This window comes from Amaranthus tricolor, chromosome 1 (genome assembly GCF_026212465.1).
Source record: "Amaranthus tricolor cultivar Red isolate AtriRed21 chromosome 1, ASM2621246v1, whole genome shotgun sequence".
NCBI classification, from domain to species: Eukaryota; Viridiplantae; Streptophyta; class Magnoliopsida; order Caryophyllales; family Amaranthaceae; genus Amaranthus; species Amaranthus tricolor.
The window spans coordinates 18759583-18781997 of NC_080047.1; the positions used below are offsets into that span (position 1 = coordinate 18759583).

General features: G+C 34.3%; 2 protein-coding genes across 2 annotated transcripts; both read left to right on the forward strand.

Moving 5' to 3' along the window:
- Positions 1–361: 361 nt before the first annotated feature.
- LOC130807055 (acidic endochitinase SP2-like) lies at positions 362–2234 on the forward strand. The gene is made up of 2 exons (XM_057672348.1): positions 362–855; positions 1646–2234. Exons 1-2 carry the CDS (start codon positions 420–422, stop codon positions 2062–2064), a joined length of 855 nt encoding a protein of 284 aa, XP_057528331.1. The 5' UTR covers positions 362–419; the 3' UTR covers positions 2065–2234.
- Positions 2235–9768: 7534 nt separating this feature from the next.
- On the forward strand, positions 9769–10334 carry LOC130807188 (uncharacterized). The gene is made up of 2 exons (XM_057672352.1): positions 9769–10165; positions 10234–10334. The coding sequence occupies exons 1-2, from the start codon at positions 9769–9771 to the stop codon at positions 10332–10334; spliced, it is 498 nt and encodes a 165-aa protein (XP_057528335.1).
- The last annotated feature ends 12081 nt before the right edge of the window (positions 10335–22415 follow it).

Sequence of the window (22415 nt, forward strand, 5' to 3'; positions counted from 1 at the left end):
TTGGTTGCCCTCGCCTATCCGTCGTCACTGGCGACCAACCAACCCCGTCGCTATTTTTCCATCGCTATTTCGATAGTTATTTGTAGTGATTTATTACCATTATCCATCTTTTCCTTAAAAAATATCTTCTATTTGCATCAAACTGAACAGGACATAAGTAGCATATAATTATGGACACATAAGTCAAAAACAAGTTAGGCGATATTCATGATGTAAAGACAATGAACTTAGTAGAACGATATGGTATACTTGTGTGTATATAATACCAAAACAGGTAGCATTGCCGTGTTTGAACAATCAAATTACATCAAGAAACATAATTAATATCCTATAACCACACTGACTTTTCGCCGCCTAACGTTGCTACATAAATACCCCTTATAATCACATAATATTCTTATAATCCAAAAGAAATAATCATGGCATTACACTTAAAAAGTTCCTTAGTTTTAGCCCTTTTCATTGCAACAATTTCAACCTTCCCAACTTCTTTATTAGGCCAGAATTGTGGGTGTGCCCCGGACTTCTGCTGTAGCAAGTTCGGGTTTTGTGGGAAAACTGACCCATATTGTGGTGAAGGGTGTCAGTCTGGTCCATGTAAGACAAAACCGCAGCCAACACCAACACCAACACCAAGTGGGGGTGGTGGTAGTGTTGCTAATATTGTGAGTCAGTCATTTTTTGACAGCATAATTGGGCAGGCTGCTGCGTCTTGTCCTGGCAAAAATTTCTATAACCGTGCTGCTTTCTTGAGTGCTGCTAATGCTTACCCTCAATTTGGAACCGCTGCTTCAACTGATGATGCTAAGAGGGAAATTGCTGCTTTTTTTGCTCATGTCTCCCATGAAACTGGCAGTAAGTATTTTTTTTTCTTTTGTTTTATTTTATTACGTTGCGTGTTTATGTAAGAAGTTTTTATTTTTCTGATTATAAAACACGATGTAATTAATGTTAGTACATCAATACACGATGTAATTTATGTAAGATATAGATTTCATCTGATCATGTGCATAGTGTATACATCAATACATGAATGATATTTTTGACCCAGTCTATAGAGCTATCTAAATTTGTAAAGCCTTGTGCAATTCTTAACAATAAGTCAAAATACATTAATATATATATATATATATATATATATATATATATATATATATATATATATATATATATATATATATATATATATATATATATATATATATATATATATATATATATATATATATATATATATATATATATATATATATATATATATCCAGTTTTATTATATTAGTTAGTGACACATAAAGAAATTTTAATTAACGCTTAGTACCTAAGTCATCTTAATATAATTAAAAGAATTATACTTCATATCTTTAGCTCAATGTCTTACTCAATTTGCATTATTTGCTATTTTAGTCCGTCTCATTTATATTAATTTACATCAATTTTATTTTAGAACAATGGTCACTAGTACTTTCTTTTAATATCATCAATATATTTTAACTTTTATAATTTCATCTAAAAAATTCATTTTCTATTTTCATTTATTACTATTATTCACTTCTTTTTTTTAAAAAACTCAAGAGTTTCTCCTTGATTCAAATTCTAATGGGACTGTATGTTAAGTCTCTAAAAAGGGGGTGTTGTGTTTGGTCAGATTTGTGTCACATACTGGAGCGAGATGGAGCAGTGAGTGATTCATACTGCGATACATCCCCACAATTTGCGCAATACCCATGCGCATCAGGCAAAAAGTACTTCGGAAGAGGACCCCTTCAACTCTCATGGAACTACAATTATGGTGCTGCTGGTAAAGCACTTAACTTCAATGGTTTAGGCAACCCAGAAATAGTTGGTATTGATGTCAATATCGCTTTTAAGGCTTCAATGTGGTATTGGATGACTAATGTTCATTCAGTTGTTAACCAAGGTTTTGGAGCAACCATTAAAGCTATCAATGGTGCCCTTGAATGTAATGGTAAAAATCAGGATCAGGCTAATAATCGTGTTCAATATTACCAAAAGTATTGTGCTACTTTTGGAGTCTCTACTGGCCCTGGTAGCCTTACTTGTTAAGAATATCACTATTATTATTATTATTATTATTATTATTATTATTATTACTAATTTACTAATATATAAATGTGTTTTACTTATTGTTTTATGTGATGCATGTAATTTTCTAAATAAAATGATGTAATACAACATGAATTATAATAATACATGGATCTATATATACTGAGCTCCATCAAGCATTACTGTATTTTCATAAACAAGCTACTACTTTAGTTACTCCTTATTCACTATTATTGTGCACATCTTTGCTTTTCCAACATTACTCATCGATTAATTTTAATTTGTGTTTTATTGATCACTCTTAAAATATAGTTAATGAGATCTTTTTTATTTTTTTAATATAAATTTTATTAATTATAATTTTTCTTAAGTACAATGAAAAATGTGACGGTTCATATAGTTTTCATCTTCTTCTTGCCAGTTTTTGTAGTGTTTTGATTTCGTGATTAACTGTGACAACCCAAACTTAAATCAACTTTATTAAATAGTCCTAATACAACTTAAATTCTAACCTCAATCAAGAAAACAGATTATCTTAAGCCAGCAAAAGACTTTACTAAGGTTGTTTTGGAAAAAAAATGCAACACAAATAAAACTCAACATAACAATCATAAATAAAAACTTATTACAACCCAAGGTTTTGAAAATCTCTTATTAATACAATCCTTTTACTTAAAAAAATTATAACAAAGGAGAAATTTTTTTTATTGATTTCTTTTAAATGTTATAACTATCATTTCATTCATCACTTTATATATAATTGATCACTTTAAGGTCTGAATTGATCAGTTTAACGTCGAAATTGAAGACGTTAAAATAGTTGATAAATTCATTATACCAAATTTAACTTGTCGCTACATTAGATTTAGTGACATTAAAAAAATACCACTGATTTATATTTTTAGTGTAATAATTATTTATTTTGATTTTAAGTTTCGCTATAAAATGATTTAGTAACATTTTATTTGGCATTTAATGATATAAGTTCCACTATAATATTCACTATCGAGACCTCTCAATTTTTGTCGGATTTAAAATCGACTCCAATTCCACCTCAAATTTTATGGGTTATGATTGTGAAATTTTAACCCACAATCCAAATGAAATTTTATTCAAAATGGAACCAAACTAATTTGAGTTGTTATCTTATTTTCTCAAACTTTAATTCATTTCCACGTTATCTTGTTATAGTCATTTTTTGTATTTTCAATCCATTATTCTAGTTGTTATATTTTTTAGTTAGTAATTTTTTTTTGAACCTGAAAAGTGATATATTATTACTTTTTATAAAATTAATTTTTGAATTAAAAACAAAACTAAAACACATTGTATATTTGTATTCGAAAAATTTTGGTGATATGAAAAACTAAACAACCCGTATATCATCATACCTGAAAAGGGTTGAATATACGGCTTTGACAAGTCAAATATTTGCTACGGATAAACTATACTCCTTTCTATTCATATTAAGTGTTCCATTTACTTTACATACTATATTCAATGTACTTATTCAATTCTTAATATATCTAATTATGTATAATTAAAAATTATAAAAATTTGATATTAATAAACTTTACATTAAAACGAATCAAATAAAATCTCATATGATCGACTATATTTTAACTTATAGATTAATAATAAATTATAATTTTAGAGTGATAGATGAATAGTATCTCAAAAGTAAATGAGACACTTAAAGTGAATAGGAGGGAGGGAGTATTAAATTGCATGTCTATTCAAAGATGGAAGTCAAAGAATTTTAGAACATTAACTTTAGTTTAATACGCCCAAAAAGAATGGCTGTTTAAACAATTTTGTATTTTATAAACTGGACTTTGTAAGGCAGTTTTTCAGTAGGGGTACTAATTAACATCTCATAAATTCATAAAAAAAGAGTAAAATTTAATAATGCTCGATCGAGCTCTGTATATGTAGCTCCATGTTAGGCATGGCCACGGGGCGGGTTACCCGGAACCGAACCGGTCCCGAACCGCTTGGAACCGGAACCGTTTGCGACATGTTCCGAACCGCGGAACCGTGAAACCGTCGGAAAAATACTTCATGAACTGGACCTAAAAAACCGCGGTTTGGAACCGGAACCGGTCCAACGGTTCCATGGAACCGGAACCGGGACCGGGCCGGTCGAACCGGCTCAACGGTTCCATGGAACCGGAACCGCCAAAACTAGCCGTTAGAGAGCCGTTGCATTTCTCCTATAAATACTCATCACTTTCAATCATTTTCATTCACAACTCATCTCTTCTCCTACTCTCTCTACTTAATTCTTTAATTACGCAATTATTCTCTTAATTACATAATTAGTCTTTTAATTATTTCTTAATTTAGTTAATTACATAATTAGTCTATTAATTATTTATTTATTTTTTAATTCTATTATTATTTCAATATTATCAATCATGTCTTCATTTTTGAAAAAAGCCTCAAAAAAAGTTACTAAAGTGGCAAAATCATTGGGAGGTTTCAGCTCCTCCAAAAGAAAGGCCACTTCTACTCCGTCGGTATCAACAAGACCTTCCATTAGTAATTATAATTATGAACCAAATTATCCAGAAGGGTACGACCCAGAATTACATAATTATGCAGAAGAAGTGGAAAGAGAAATACAAATTGATGAAGAAGAAGAACAAGAAGAGGAACCAACGACCCCTACTGGAATACATATATCTCGACAGTCATCAACAAGATCACATGAAGAACAAGGAGAACAACAACAACAAAGACAAGCTCGTGGTAAACGAGTCAATTTCCAAACTATCGGTTAGTTTTATAATTTTATTCTTCAAATTAATTAAATTTTAAATTATTTATTTATTTAATTATAGTTTTATAATTTTAAATTATTTATTTAGATGAAGATGAACCAGTAAGATAACCTTTTCCGGCAATGCCACCTCCTAGTGGTAGAGCTGTTTCACATGTGTGGTCGTATTTCACAAAAGAACCAACTAAGAATCCAGATATTTTCTTATGCACTTGTCAAATTTGTGAAAGTCAAGGAGTAAAGCCCTTAGTTTCATACAATTTCGCCAGAGGTAAATACTTTTAAAGTTTTTTATACATACATTATATATTCATATTTTATAAAAATTTATTTATTGTTTTTTGTGAATACGTGTTAGGTGGTGGTACGGGATCTTTTAACAAACATTTGGCATAGAAGCATGGAATCACAAAAGAAACTCATGCAGCAAGTGGCAGCGGGACCACAAGTGGAACTGGAAGCCGACAGACACAGTGGGACATTCCCAGCACAGGTATGCCTTTTTGATATAATCGTAATGATATGATTGATGAATTTTCTAGGTATGTAATTTGTGATGAATTGCCTTTTAACCACGGTGAAAGTAGGGCACACGAGCGTTACGCTAGAAAAACTTTGCAACCACAATATAGAGCAATCCCTTGGAGCACTCTTAAAAGATGCACAATTAAATTATATAAATCAATGCGCTATGAATTAGTTGAAATGTTTAAATCTTTTAATGGTAGGGTTAGCATAACAACTGACATTTGGTCTACTCCCCCACATTTAGAATCTTATATGTGTGTAACAGCACATTGGATAGATCAAAATTGGATTATTCAAAAAAGAATAATTGCTTTTGAGACAATGCCAGAAAGACATACCGGTGAAAACATAAAATATAGATTAGTACAGATATGTAGAGAATGGAACTTATTAGATAAGATATTTTGTTGTTCAACTGATAATGCAACCGCGAACATTAAATGTCTAGAACTTTTGTATAACGAACCTGCATTTAGTTTTATCCTTGGGGGTAGCTTATTACACATACGTTGTTGTGCGCATATAGTTAACTTATCTTGCCAAGCTGGCATAAAACAATTAAGCGATTTATTAGAACCAATTAGGGATATAGTGAAGTGGCTTAGGATTGAAAAGATAAAGAGACGATATAAACAATTATGTGACCAATATCAACTTAAAAAAGTGTATTGGTCATTAGATACTCCTACACGTTGGGGCTCAACCAACGATTTATCGTCCAGTTATAACGCAACTATATAGTGAGTGTACAGATAGTTACATAGCTGATGACACTTGGGAATTAGCTATAGGTGTACATAACATATTAGAAGCGTATGACCACGCGACTAAGATTTTTTCATATGTTTATGAACCGAACGTTCACTTAGTAATAAGTGAGTGTATTACTATTTTTTATCATCTCCTTAAATATACACATGATGATACTAACCCATATTTGAAGCCGATTCTTGTAGATATGATGGAAAAATGGAAGGCATATTTTACCGAATTTCCTTATATTTATGGAATCGCAACCATTTTGGACCCATGTTTTAAAACTGAGGTCCTTACTAAAGTAATAGGATTTTACTACCAATCGTTAGATCGCCCGCCTACTGATGTACATAATTATGTAGGAACATGTAAAAAATATTTAGCAGAAATCTATGATTATTACGCTAGTGTATATAACCCAAAACGCGATACGTCTAGGCGTGCTAGCGTTTCGGCACGTCCCTCTTACTATAATTCGGTAATAGCTAATATAATGAGTTAAGATGATAGTTTTGTAGGATCATCTTCTTCCTCGATCTCATATTTAGAACTAGATAGTTATCTTAAACACCACTTTGAAATAGACCAAGGTAGCTATAATATTTTAGAGTGGTGGAAAGAAAAATCTGTAAAATTTCCCATTTTATCGAGAATTGCAAACGCGTCAACAATTGCGTCGGAGTCTGCTTTTAGTGCAGGTAGAAGAGTTTTGGACGAAAAGAGATCTCGTCTTGCTCCACAGAGTATTCAAATATGTGTTTGCAAGAAAGATTGGGATCAAGCGGAGATTCGAACACAAGGACTAAGGAATGATGATGATCAAGACGACGATGATGATCCATGAATGATGATGGATATATCTGCATCATCGTCAGGAGGAGAGTCAACGGAAGCATCTAACCAACCACATGATGATGACGAAGACGAATAGGATCAATCCGACAACGATAAATCAACATTCAACAACTATAAATAAAAGGTATGACAAAGAACTACGTGGGCTTTGATTCCTTCGGGATACGTAGGCAGCTTAGTATTCCTTTGGGTACTAGGTTCAAGTCCATTTACTCCCTTTTTTTTATTAATCATCTTTATCGACATTATCATTAATTCGTTTGTTATTAATTTATTTTTTTCATTATTTTTAGTAAATATTTCAATAACGATGAAAACTTGACATGCAATGAATTTCGCTAATAATCAAGTAATCATCAAAGGTACGTCCGCAATATTATAGTATTTTTTTATTATATAAATATTTAAAGAAAAAATAAAAATGGAACCGATGGTCCGACCCGCCCGTCCCGTGAGTTGGAACCGCCGGAACCGCCTCATGAACCGCCAAGGAACCGTTTGGAACCGCCCGGAACCGGAACCGTTCGCGACAGGTTCCAAATGGAACCGGAACCGGGTGGAACCGGAACCGGATGGAACCGGAACGGAACCGGACCAACCCGGACCGTGGCCATGCCTACTCCATGTATTATAATTCATGTATTATTACATCATTGAATCTTCCACATACAACAGTCAAGAATATATTTTAGAGATATTATCAATGGTGCCTATGTGTTATTGCACTTTATCTTTGGTACCTCCGTATTTTTCGTAATTCCCATGGTACATCAAACTATCTTGCTAATTACAAACGTGACACTTTTTAAGTTTTTTCCGTTAAGTGCCGTTAATTTATGAATTTAACCTAACCATGGTTAGTTTCTTATTGCTTTCTTCTTCTTCCCTTTTTCCTCTCTTCTTCCTTCTCCTTCCATGGCTGCTTCTTCAAGGTACTCATCAAGTAAACTTAAACCTATCTAGTAAACTTAAACCAATGGCACAAAATTAAAATCAAAATAACTAATAAGTTCACATCAATTACACAAACATCGCATTTCCAACAATTAAAACAAATCCAATTCCTAAATCCCAAACATTCCTCCAAAACATTCAAATCAAAAAAATTGAAATATTCTGGGTCAGAAAAGAAACGTGAAAACAAGAAACTGTTGACTAGTGCTCCTTCTATTCTTATGTGAAGGGCCATGAAAAAGAAATTGTTGTGTAAACTATATTTTATATGAAGCTGCACAAACGAAAATGGTTTAGTGAGCTTCTGGATGGTTTTTTTGTTTTGCTTATTTAGATTTCTTAGTACACCATACGAGCGATCTTTGCTTTCTAGTGTGACATAGTTCAGTTCAGTAGGGATTGTGTAAACGTTAAGGAAAAAAAGGAAAATGCTAAATTAATGTTGAATTATACTGTGTTGTTTATCTTGAATACATTAATTTTACAACTAAACTCAAATCGATAGTGAAGTGGACCAAAACCCGAATTTCCTTCACTTGTAGTATGCTTCATGTGCTTTATGTTTGTATTACATGAATCTGGAATCAATGAAGAATCATGGCTAATACTTTTGTTCAAATACCTATATTTTTCTTCTGATGTAAGAGCTTTATAAGATAACGAAGGATTTTTTGTTTTTTATAATGTGCTTCCGATCCTTCACGTAAGGTGGGTAGAAGTAAAATACTCATTTCAACCTAGAAGAAGCAGCCATGGAAGGAGAGAAGGAAGAGGAGAGGGAAATGGGAAGAAAAAGAAACTAACCATGGTTGATTTTTTATAAAACTTAACGGCCAATTAACGGAAAAAACTGAAAAAGTGTCACGTTTGTATATAGCAAGATAGTTTGGGGTACCATTGAAATTCCGAAAAACACGAGGGTACCAAAGATAAAGTGCAATAACACAGAGGTACTATTGATAATATTATTTGGGAAATTACATGCATCACATATAAAACATGTAAAATACTCCATCTTATTTTTTTTTTTGAAGATCACCTGTTATAAAACTTAGCTCAAATCAAACATCTCCAGTGTCCGCAAACACTCAGGAAAAGGGGGCATACAAACTTTCTCAGAGTTAATATCCATGTTCCATCTAGCTATCATATAAGCTACAGTATTTCCGGCTCTACGGACATAACTAAACATAACAAAATCAAAGAAAGATAGAACCTCAAAGCAACAATCATAAACTAGGTGAATTGGAGATAAGCCTTGCTCCTGGTTCTTGATAGCAGTGATGACATTAAGGGCATCTCCTTCCAGGTGAATCCTTTTGTACCCCATTCTTCTTGCAATCATAAGCTCATACAAAGCAACCGACGCCTCGGATAGCTCCACACTCCAGGTAGCTTGCACTTTCCGGGTGCCAGTGATAGATTATGTCAAATAATCTAATATTGTTATATTTAGTTGTACTTATCTTTTAGTATCTTTTGTATTATTGGTAATTATCCTTGTTTGGTAATTATCCTAAGATAGCTTCTGATGATTATCATGATTGGTAATTATTCTAAATTAGTTTCTACCTAGCTTTGTATATAATGGTGGTTTTGAGTAATAAGAGGACACGGCAAATATTCTTAAGTATCTTACATGGTATCACGAGTCTAGGATATTTTTCCTACCACTCTTCCGCATCTTTGTTTCTCCTCTTCTTCCTGTTTCGGCTGTTCATCATGGCCAACCACCAGAAAATTTATCCGGCAACGTTGGTCACCAATATCAAGCAACACGTCCCTATTGTTCTTAATTATGATCGCTCTCAATTCAATAACTGGTCTACATGGTCATTGCTCATATAATTCCAGTTAATGATGAGTTTCCAGCTCCGAATCCTTCTGACCTTGATTTATGGCAGCGACTTGATGACATTGTTCGACAATGGAGTTATGGTACGATCTCTAATGAACTTCCGAACTCCATTATTGATCCCGATGACAAGGCGATTGATACATGGCAACGTCTTGAAAATTTCTTCCATTACAACAAGTCTGCAAGAGCATTGAATCTCGATGCACAATTTACGAACACCAAGCTTGAGCATTCTGATGGTGTTAAATCTCATTGCACACGTCTTACGACCCTTGCTGATAGTTTGAAGAACGTGGGTGATAGGGTGTCCGATAATCGAATGGCACTTCAATTATTAAGAGGGCCCTCTGAGGACTACAAGCCCTTTCGTACTTCGGTTCATCATCTTACTCCCTTGCCTTCATTTGATACATTACGTTTCATGCTTGAACTTAAGAACAAGGTAATGCATCTGACCTCACTACTGAAGCACATGACGAGGTGCATGTTGCTAAAACTACCCCACCGGGTCCGAACCCATCATTTGAATCCTCCTAGCATTCTTCTTCTTATCCTGGGGGTAATTCCCATGGGGGTGACCGAAAGTCTGGTAAGAACAAAGGTAATGGCAGCAAAGGTAAAGGCACTGGTGGGTCAAACCAGCATAATCAGCAACAACAACCCCAACAGCATTCTTCTGTTTGTTCACAACAGCAGCCTGCCAACATAGGTTGGGGGTATCCTCAACCGTGAGGTTATTGGCCTCAAGGCCCTTGCCGAGCTCCACCGTGCCCATACCCAACTCAGGATCAAACACCTTATCCGTGGGCTGCTCCTAAGCCAAGACAACATTCTAATCCTGGTCTCTTTTGGCCTCATCCATAGCAGGCATTCTTCATGGACAACTCTCAGACGTCGGGGTTTATGCCTACCAACATTGATCAAGTGATGCATACAATGTCTTTGAATGATCCCAACTATTATGTGGACACAGGGGCTACCTCACACATGACAAACTCTCAAGGTAATTTATCTCCATATTTTAATTTGAGCAATCATATTAACAATACCATTGTTGGTAACGGTAGCAAAGTTCCAATTAAGGGTTACGGTTATCAATTGCTTAACCAAAACACACTTCAACTCAAAAATGTACTACATGTCCCAAAATTGATTAAAAATCTCACTTTCGTTAGAAAATTTACCAATGATAAAGATTATCGATTGAGTTTGATCCTTTTGGATTTTTTGTGAAGGACTTGCAGACAGGGCGCAAGATAATGAGGTGTAATAGCAGTGGCGATCTCTATCTTTCTTCACAAATCGTCAAGTTCTTTCTTCCCATCTTCTGTCGGCTTTTACAGTTGTTTCTCCTAGTGTGTGGCATTCCCGTTTAGGTCATCCAGGAAATGTTGTTCTTAGTTCTTTACGTAGTAGTAATTTAATTAAATGTAATAAGGCTACTCCCAATGTTTGTCATTCTTGCCCTCTAGCAAAATTAATAAAAACGCCTTTTTATTATTCTCTATCTTATACTACTATGGCTTTTTGACGTTATTCATAGTGATTTATGGACATCTCCTATTTTGAGTTCTCAAGGTCATAAATATTATGTTCTTTTTCATGACAATTACACCAAATTTTAATTGGACTTTTCCTATCTCCACAAAATCGCAAGCGTTTAAATTGTTTCTCCGAATTAGATCATATATTCGAACTCAATTTGAACGGGAAGTGAAAACCTTCCAATGTGATAATGCTCATGAATTTGATAATACCCCAATCACAAATTTTTGTCACCAATATGGAATGTCTCTCCGATTTTCTTGTCCATATACTTCTCCTCAAAATGGCAAAATTGAACGAAAAATTAAAACCATTAATAACATTGTTAGGACTCTCCTTTGTCATGCTTCCTTGTCTCCCTCTTTTTGGCACCATGCATTCGAAATGGCTACTTACCTTCACAATATCTTGCCCACTAAAATTCTAGGCTATAAATCTCCCACTCAAATTTTATTTCAACGTGATCCTGATTTTTCTTACTTATGAGTGTTCGGTTGTTTGTGCTTTCTTCCTTTCCCATCATCTAAAATACACAAACTTCAATCTTGCTCTAGCCTGTGTGTTTTCCTCGGGTAACCTTCAAATCATTGGGGTTACAAATGTTATGATATATCGAGTTGAAAGATTATAATGGCTAAGCATGTTTGGTTTGATGACTCGGTCTTTCCTTTCTTTAAAATACATAATCCTTCATCACATACTTATGAGTTCATAGGCGAGTTTAATACTGCCTTAGACAATCCTTCTCTTCGCCATGCTATCACTCTTCACATAGCTATACCCGATCGTGTCACTTTCCCCATACCCACTAACTTACAGCATACTCCAAGGGATGCCTCCTCTCCACCCTACTCATGATAGCTCACACTGCGAGGTGCCTGTGGTGCGCCTGCTTCCACCACGGGGGTTCTGCGGAGCACGCTACCATCTGCCGAAATCATAGCCCCTACTTCACCCTCTACCATCTCCCATTCCATGACTACTCGTGGCAAACATGGAATTGTTAAGCCCAATCCTAAATACCATGCCCTCCATACCTCTACCTCCATATCTCTCGTTCCAAAGAACCCGGTCCATGCTCTTCATGACCCTAATTGGAAAGTTGTTATGCAAGATGAATATGATGCTATTATTAAAAATGGTACTTGGAGTTAGTCCCTCGCCCAAATAATGTCAATATTATTCATTCATTATGGATTTTTTGGCATAAAACGAAGTCAGATGGCTCTTTTGAGCGACATAAGGCTCGTTTAGTTGGTGATGGAAAGACTCAAAGAGAGGGAACATTTTTTGATGAAACTTTCAGTCCGGTTGTCAAGCCAGCTACCATCAAAATGGTCCTTAGTATTGCATTATCTAAATCACGGTCAATTCATCAATTGGATGTTAAAAATGCGTTTTTACAGGGTCATTTGAATGGAACTGTTTACTTGTATCAACCATTGGGGATTCAAAGATCCTACTAGACCCGCCATGTATGCCTGCTTTGAAAGTCTCTTTTATTGGAAATATAATGCAAATACAAATAAAAAAACCGATTTGTATTTCCATTGTGTGGATGGCAATGGAACTCCCTGCTTTGTAAATCACCAAATGGACACCATGAAGATAAGGTTGCGACAATCAGAGAAGTCGCTCGGAAACTTGATATGAGTAGAAGGCGTTCATGCACTTTCCTATTGTGATATTTCTCCCACAAAAGGTGCTTGGGATGATAAAATGAAATTCACAATAAGATACAATCTACACAAAAAAATTCTAGCACAAGGAAATTACAATAGTAAATACAAGTGTTGTAGTGAATTATGAACATTGATGATATTAAGAGTTAATTACTCTCTCAATATTATCTCATGAAAGGAAGAACAAGAATAAGAGTATTCTTAAGAGAAAAATCATAAATAATATGAAATTCGGATGAAATATCCCTTGGCATGCAACCTCTATTTATAGAGCTATGCATCAAACAATACCTCATTTTGAAACAAAAGTGTTTCACCAAGCAAAGCTTATGAATCAAAGTAATGTTTCACCAAGCAAAGCTTACGAACCAAAGTAATGTTTCACCAAGCAAAGCTTATTAATCAAAGTAATGATTCATCAAACAAAACTTATGAATCAAAGTAATGATTCATCAAACAAAACTTATGAATCAAAGTAATGATTCATCAAACAAAACTTATGAATCAAAGTAATAATTCATCAAATTCTTTGAGGCATTTAATTTAGACTTATAATATATTTATTTAGTCCCACTACTATACTAAGTATGTAGTATATACAAATCTAGGTCTATATACTCTAAATGTTCAACAATTCTCCCCCATTTAGAGTATAACAAACCTCCTTCTTCCTTTACACATTAAGTATATAATTCCGTTTCATGCATCAACGCTAATGTCCCTATGGATTGAATTAACGCCTAGTATAAAACACTTCACAAGCGATCGAACTAGAATGATGTCCCTACGGATTGAATCAACTAGCCCATCTAACCACTTGAAGGTTAAATACACACAAAACCATTAACACATTGTCATTTACCTTGACGCATTATATAGGGCCGTGTCCATATCTATTCATAAGTTTATCATAGTCGGATATGCCAATCTTGACTACTTGAAGCGGCAAAAACTTCAAACTTATATAGGTAGGTTCTCACTACGTAAAACATATCCCCGTGATAGGATACCACCAAGAGCTCTTCAACCCTTGACCTTGAGAACTTAAGCGACTACCTTGTCATCACGGTCTAAAGCAACTGTGGGTCATTCATCCTTGTTGCTTTCAAAGACTTTAAAGGACTTTACCACATTGAATTCAAGACTCAATGCTACTTGTGTGTGAATTGGGACTTTCCTTTAAACTTTATTGACATAAACCGATCTCAATTGACGCTTGTTCAATTGAAACCTTACTCATGGCTTTAGTGAAAAAATCAGCCAAATTGAACTTGGTGTTCACATAGTCAAGAGTTATGACCCCATGAATGATAAGATCTTGCACTAGACTGTGTCTAAGAGCAATGTGTCTCGACTTACCATTATACACTTGACTATAAGCTCTTCCCAAAGCCGTTGTGCAATCCGAATGAATTGCCATCGATGAGATTGGCTTTTGCAACAAAGGTATCTCAAACATGAGATTCCTTAACCACTCCGCTTCATTTGCCGCCGAGGCGAGTGCAATGAATTTCGCAGACATAGTGGAATCTGCTATTACCATTTGTTTCTTTAAAGCCCATGAAATGGCACCTCCCCCATAAACAAACATCCAACCACTAGTTGAAGAATTATCCTCTTCATTAGTGATCCAACTAGCATCAGAATAACCTTCCAAAATAGGAGGTTCACCACCATAAGTTATACCATAATTTATGGTTCCTTTCAAGTATCGTAATACTCTCCTTATCGCCAACCAATGTTGGGGACCCGGGTTACTAGTAAATCTACTCAATTTACCAACCGCAAATGCTATGTCCGGCCTTGTACTTGTCATAGCATACATCAAAGATCCAATAATCTTTGCATACTCTAATTGAGAAATTGGTTTTCCGGTATGCTTGGTAAATTTCATACCTTGCTCCATGGGCTTGAGATTGGTGTCGAATCTTGCAATTTAAACCTATTAAGAACTTTATCAATGTAATGAGATTAACTAAGCTTAATGCAACCACCATCTCTTTTGATCTTTATGCCTGAGATCACATCGGCCTCCCCCATATCCTTCATTTGGAAGGATTTAGACAAAAAATCCTTTGTCTCTTGGATATGTACTATACTAGTACCAAAGATGAGCATGTCATCCACGTATAAGCAAATGATAACTCTATTGCCATGGTTATCAAATTTGCTACAAACACATTTATCCGCTTGATTCAACTTGAATCCAAAGGACAATATATATTTTCATCGAACTTTTGATGCCATTGTTTTGGTGCTTGTTTAAGTCCATATAGTGACTTAACAAGTTTACAAACCTTATTTTCTTGTCCTTTCAAAACAAACCCTTCGGGTTGTTTCATGTAAACTTCCTCATCTAGCTCACCGTATAAGAATGCGGTTTTCACATCCTTTTGATGGACCTCTAGAAGATAAATTTTAGCCAACGCTACGAACAACCTAATGGTGGTTATTCATGCAACTGGTGCATATGTATCAAAATGATCAATACCAAGCTTTTGTCTAAAGCCTTGTGCCACTAAACGGGCCTTGAACTTATCAATAGTTCCATTAATTTTCATCTTCTTACGGAAGATCCACTTGCAACCAATTGGTTTACAAGTCGGTGGGAGATCTACTAATACCCAAGTATTATTCCCCATGATGGATTGCATCTCATCTGTTGGCCTCTTAGGTTTTGATGATGACTTCACTTTTAAATAAACAAACATGTTTTAGAGATTGTTTTGTAGGTAAATATCCGATTTTGTTAAAATCGTTGATGAAGCGTATGACTTGGTTCGTGGAAGTTGTATGTGTCGTAAATATCCAAGAAGTTAGATAATTGCTTAGGATGTTAAAAGCAGACAGGCGGTCTACTGTTTCCAAAGTTGATAATCTGACGGAAGTTGTAGATGGAGACAGTACACTGTTCCTACGTTGCAAGTCTAGAGATGACATCGGCTGGGAAACTGCAAATAATTTATTTTCTGTTTTTAAGTTGATGTAACGGTTAAGAGTTAAATTAGTTGCTTAATTAATTAATAAGTTGGTTGGCAAAACTATTTTTATTCATCTAAAAATAACCTAAGACTTATTCTTTATTGAGAAAAGGTCTCCTTTTATTTAGGATCTTCATTGAACTCCTATGCTATTTTTAGCTTGAAGGAACCGTCTCCTATTTTTAGCAAATAGTTACCGGTTCTATTTCTGGTTCTCCACTATCTTTTGCTTTAGGAACAAGTAAGTTAGTGGAAGTTATTTTGCAAAAGAAAGTTACGGCTGTTCTCATTATAAATAGGAGGAACTACGCCTAAACTGGTTTTGTATCCAAGAGTGTCCAATAAGGAAGATCAATTAAGAAAAATATTTTCAGCTATTTTATGCCAATTAATTTATTATATTTTTCTTAAAGCAACTATTTAATTTTTATCCTCTTGAGAATTTGGCCTTGTAAGGGTAATTGAGTGTTTTGTTGTAACTAGACTTAAGGAAAGTCTAGGGGATTAGAGAAGCTTCAAGTGAAGCGTGAAAATTAGAAGAGAAAGAGAAGGAGAAAGAGAAGAGATAGAGAAATAGGCCTAGAATAGAGAAGCTTAAAGTGAAGCAAATTGTTTTATGTGATTGTACTTGATTGCCTAAAACGTAGTAAGAATTTTGAAATCCCGAGGGGTCGTGGTTTTTCCTTCTTATTAGGCCAAGAAGGTTTCCATGTAAAATCTTTGTCTCCTTTATATCTTTTTCACTTTAAGTTCAAGATTTATTTTATTGTTATAATTCCGCAAAATTAGAGTCAAAAATCTTAAGCTTAATACACAACAATTCACCCCCCCTCTTGTTGCATTCAACCATCTCTTTGTATTTCTACAATTGGTATCAGAGCCTTGTTCCTCATTTAATCAGGAAACCCTGAGAGCAGTATCCTGTTCCCTGGCGAGATGTTGAAGATGAACGAACGCATGGAAGAAGGGTACTCTACGTAAAGGCCACCCATGTTTGATGGGAAATTCTATACCTACTGGAAAAATAGGATGAAAATCTTCATAAAGGCCGAAAATTACCAAGTATGGAGAGTTATTGAAATTGGAGACTTTTAGATGACGACCATCAACTCTAATAACGAATCAATTGCAAAACCAATCACTGAATACGAGAAAGAAGATTTTCAAAAGATGGAGATGAACGCTCTTGCTATCAAATTACTTCACTGTGGTCTTGGACCAAATGAACATAATCGTATTATGGGTTGTAAAACTGCAAAGCAGATTTGGGACACCTAGTGGAAGTTACCCATGAAGGTACTAGTGAAGTGAAGCGCTCCAAGATTGCCTTGCTGATGTCCAGATATGAAAGGTTTGTCATGGAACCTAGAGAAAACATCCAAGAGATGTTCACTAGGTTCACGAATATAACAAACGAACTTGTGTCACTTGGTAAGATCATTCCCGTTGATGAACAAGTCAGGAAAATACTTAAGAGTCATCCTCAAGATGAATGCTGGAGAGCCAAGGTCACAGCCATCCAGGAATCAAAAGATTTCACCAAGTTTAATTTGGAAGAGCTGGCTAGTTCCCTCATGACTCACGAATCGCATTTGGGAACAGCAGACAGTTCCCGAAATAAAGGCCTGGCTCTAGCAGCAAATGATCATGAAGAATCAGAAATTGATGAAGAGGAGACTGCTATGTTGGCAAGAAAATTCAAAAATTTCTTCAGGAACAGCAGATATGGAAATCAAAGACATAACAAAGAAAGAGGAACTACTAACACGAAGACAAATTGTGAATGCCACAAATGTGGAAACACCGATGAAATAGACTACATTTAATAAAGCTTAATTATAAGTTTATTAAGCTGATTGGGGTTATTAAGTATGTTAATTCGAGTAATAATATTATTATTTTGATAATCTTGACTCAAGTATTTCATTTGTTAACATTTTCAAGAAAGAGGTATATTTTATTTAATGTATAAAATGTATAAAGAATACTTTGATAAAAGTGTATTTTGATTATATTTTATAAATTGATTATTATTTTATCTTTATAAAAAAAAATTTAAATAAATTATTGAAAAATAAATTCCTAAATGCAATCCTTATTCATACTACCAATTACGAAATTTTACTTATTTCGTAAATCGTTTATTATACCCTTACAACACGTCTTATATAAGACTGTCTTACGACGAGACGACTTTAATAAAAAATTTAATGAGTCAAAGATAAAAATAAAACCCATTTTACCTCAAAACTAACCGACATACCCCTTCCCTCACATTGAAAACCCAGGACACCCCTTCCTTCCCTCTCTTTCTCTCATCTCTTCTCTCTCTCGCTTCCCTCTCCCTCACGGCGTAGAAGCCCAGCACCACCAGCCACACCTTCGCTCCTCCATAACAAGCAGCAGTCAGCTGCTTCGTGAGCCACCAGCAGGAGCAGCAGCCGCACGTGGTGGTTCCTCCACCATCCAACGTGGTTCCTTGGTCTCTACCACCACCATACCAACTCCTTCCTCTTCCTTTAATGGTGATTGAGGTAATCCACAAACTATTCCTTTTAAGTATTAATTGAATGTTTTAAAGTAGTTTGGTATTTGTGGATTCAATTTGGGTCGTGGATTCAATTTGGGTCGTGGATTCAATTTGGGTATCAACTTGAATTTAAAGAGGAGTATATGGATTCAATTAGTGATTGAGTTGTTTTTAGTGTTGATTGGAATTGGTTATTTGGGTTATTTGGTTTCTAGTATGAAATTTGGTATTTGGATATTGAGATTTTAGCTCAAAAACTGAGCATTCTGTTTTGCCCATTTTCGATTAGTTGTGATTGTTTCTAGGTTTTGGTGTCTGCATGATATTTGTAGAGCTTCGAGTCGCGATTACGTAGGCACTTAAATCGCCCCAAAATGAGTTCGTATGAGGGAGTTATGTTCAAAACAGTAGCATACCCGCAGGCTGTCATGAAAATCAATACTGGAACCTTCTGTTTTGGCTATTTTGAGGATGGTTCTAATTTTTTTTGGGTTCTTATGTCTTCTTGAGATTTGTAGAGCTTCGAGTTGCAATTACGTAGGCACTTGAATCGCCCCAAGATGAGTTTGTATGAGAGAGTTATGTTCAAAACAGTGACATACCAGCAGGCTGTCAGGAAAATCAATATTGAACCTTCTGATTTGGCTATTTTGGTATAGTTTTGATTGTTTTTGGGTTCTGGTGTCTTCGTGAGATTTGTAGAGCATCGAGTCATGGTCGTGTGGGCACTTGAATCGCCCCAAAATGAGTTCGTATGAGAGAGTTATGACCAAATTACTAACAAGTGTCCTGTTATGGTACTAAAATGGAATTTATTATGTGGGATTAGGAAGTATAAATAAATTGGAGATTTAATGTTATTTATTGAGTAATTGAGATTAACTTTGGTTTATTGTTTTCCCTTTTTGGATTGGTATTGTTGGGTTATGGATCTTAATTGAATAATATGAGTGTTTGGTTCAAGTATAAATTTGAGAACATATGAATTGATTGGTATTTTAATTATTGATTGTTATTCATGGCGTAGAAAGGTAATCTACAAGCAAACTACTATCCTATCTTTTAAATTTAATTCAAGTATTTCAAAGTTCAAGTTATGTTTTATAAGGTGTGGTATTACTACTATTGATATTTGAGCAAAATCGTTTGGTGTTTGAAACTGTGGATTTTGACCATGTTTGACTTTGCTCTTAGTCCTTGATTAAATTATGTTTTTGAATGTTCATATGTTTTTATATATGAGCTTTTAAATATTGTATTTATTTAAAGAGATTACAAAAGCATGTTTTGTATGTTACTAACTTATAAAATACGAGTCTTGAAATATTGTATTATGAGGATGAGGTATGATTGTTGATTTCAAAGAAAATCAATTGAATTGTTGTTTTGTTTTATATTGAAATGTTCGACATTGAAAAATGTCCGTTTTTGGGAATTGGCAACGGATATTTATATCCGGTTTATTGTGAAATCCTATAGCTTGATAATAGGTAATGGTTATTCGGATCGGTCTCGAGCCCCCGATCCCGTTTCGTTCTTGCAAGAACCGTATTTTCGGTGATGACGATCAGCCGTGTTCTCAGGATTTAGATCAAGCCTACTTCTTGACGGTCCATATATTCCCACGTTTTAAGTGTTGTTAACTTATTGATTTAATGAGAGTTTTGAATAAATACGTTTGGTACATAAAGTTTTGTTTATTTTGCAAATGATATCATATTTGTCATTTGCCGTATTGTTTCGCTATTGACTTGTAAAGTAATAGCCGCATTTTGATTTACGCTATTAACTTGTAAAGTTATAGCCGTGTTTTGATTCGTTATGAACTAAAGGTTCATAACCGTATTTATGTCAATACCAAACGGTCTTTTAAAAGAGTTTTGATTTGGATAAAATAATGTTTATAAATGTTTGTAGTAGTTTGTTGGATTACTCAACAATGCAATTGTTGACCGGTTTTTTTATAGGGTCTATCTCTTACAGGGGGTAGATCCACTTTCAGGTTGCCTTCTTTAGTGCAGATGGATGTGCTGCTTATTTATGTGTCATGTGTTGCGATAGCGAGGACATCGTTTTCGGAAGGTTAACTTATAATGACATTTTGACAACTCATGTCTTTTTTTTTAAATAAAAAAAAATAGATATTTTATAATGTATTAATTTAGTTTATAACTGGGTTGTAAGTAATTGTATTAGAGTTTTGTAAAGCTTTTAAATACTCTGATATTGGTTGCTGTGGCTATCGAGCCACAGGTCGGATTTAGCCCAGACTTCTATAAGTCTTCCGCTGTGCTTTGTAGACAATATTATTTTATTGTTTACGCTGGTTTGGGCTGTTTCATTTGGTATCAGAGCCTGGTTGTTTCTGGAGTACTCGAATCCTCATATTCGAGTACAAAATTTTGAAAAAAAAATAGAATTTCGAAAATTCGAGAGAGCGCGGTAGTCGAGTCTTAGGGTGTAACCTTCGAGAATCGGATGGTATTAATGTGACTATGTGTTATATGTGTGATGTGTAGCGTTTTTATGGGCTAAGGAAATCTTGAAGTTTCCGTACGTGTTGTGAATCCTCTTTTAGTACGAGTCATGCCGAAGGTCAAGATTTAAGTCCGAATTACGAATTTGGAACTTTGAAGTTTGGTGAAAGGAATTTTAAAGGATATTAAAGTTAATTTGGGAATTTTTCATTTGAATCTTGTTTGGTGGATTTACTTGATTTTATGTGAAATATTGTGTGATTGTTTACATGTCATGTATAAAAAAAAAGGGTTGTTTTTAAAAGATCTCAAAATTTCAACTTGAAATATATATATACTCGAGTCAAGTATTTTTGAAATTGTTTTACAAAAGATATTATATATACTCGCTTAACTGGCAAAAAGGAGTGGAGGACCAAAGTTATCGAGAATTGCGATGATGTTGTGCAAGAATGAACGATGCAAAGAGTTTAAAAGAAACATTTTGGGAATATTGAAAGTTGTGCGTTAATTGTGTGTTAAGATTGAAAATCTATAAAGGAATAAAGAATGTAGAAAAAGTATTTGTGACATGTTCAATTTTAATGATACTTGGATGAGAAATTTTAATTAAGGGAAGTTTCGAAAGGAAACAAAGGTTAATGCAATTAATAGTAACTTAAAGTTACGTTGTAGTAAGTTTGATTGAATGGCCTATACGTGTTGAGGATAATGTAAATTTATGATTGAGAAAGTTTTCAACAGGTTTTAATGAATAAATGATAACTTTGGGACTCTATAAAGGTTTTATTGATGGTAAAATGTGAATTAAGAAAAAAGGGATCAATTGGAAGTTTAAAGAATACTTAAATTGTGAGAAGTTTGATTTTGTAAGTGAGGAAATGTTTGGTTATTAAAGGTAAAAAAAAAAAATTGGGATTGTATGAAACTATTAATGGTAAAACGTGAGTATAATAGAATAATGGTTTAGAAAAAAAAATACGAATTTGAATGTCTAAAGGTTATTGAAGTTATTTCGGATGAATTTCTTATGGAATTTGAAGTTTTAAGCGTTAAGTGAAATTCGAAGTAAGTTGACAATGATCGAGTTTTGAGTTATTAAAAGTTGATAGAAAAATGATTGTGGATATCTTTAATGAATATGAGATTCAATAAATGACTTTAGGTATTCATTTCAAAGTATCTCGGGAGTTATAAGAGTTTTTAATTAGAAATTTAATTGTAATTGGGAAACAACAAGTAAGTTGATGATTTAATATCTCAAACTAAGGATATAAAAAGGTTGGAATGACAAAATATGTAATTAAAGCAATAAAAGATTTTGAAGTAAGGTGGTTGATTTAAAGTATATGTGAACGATCACGTAAAGTAATAGGTTGAAGTTTCAAATTTAAAGGTTTGAA

Coding starts and splice junctions, on each gene's coding strand:
- LOC130807055 (XM_057672348.1), top strand. CDS start 420: ATGGCATTACACTTAAAAAGTTCCTTAGTTTTAGCCCTTTTCATTGCA. Junction 856..1,645: donor TGTCTCCCATGAAACTGGCA/GTAAGTATTTTT, acceptor GTGTTTGGTCAG/ATTTGTGTCACATACTGGAG.
- LOC130807188 (XM_057672352.1), top strand. CDS start 9,769: ATGGTCATTGCTCATATAATTCCAGTTAATGATGAGTTTCCAGCTCCG. Junction 10,166..10,233: donor TGAGGACTACAAGCCCTTTC/GTACTTCGGTTC, acceptor CTTGAACTTAAG/AACAAGGTAATGCATCTGAC.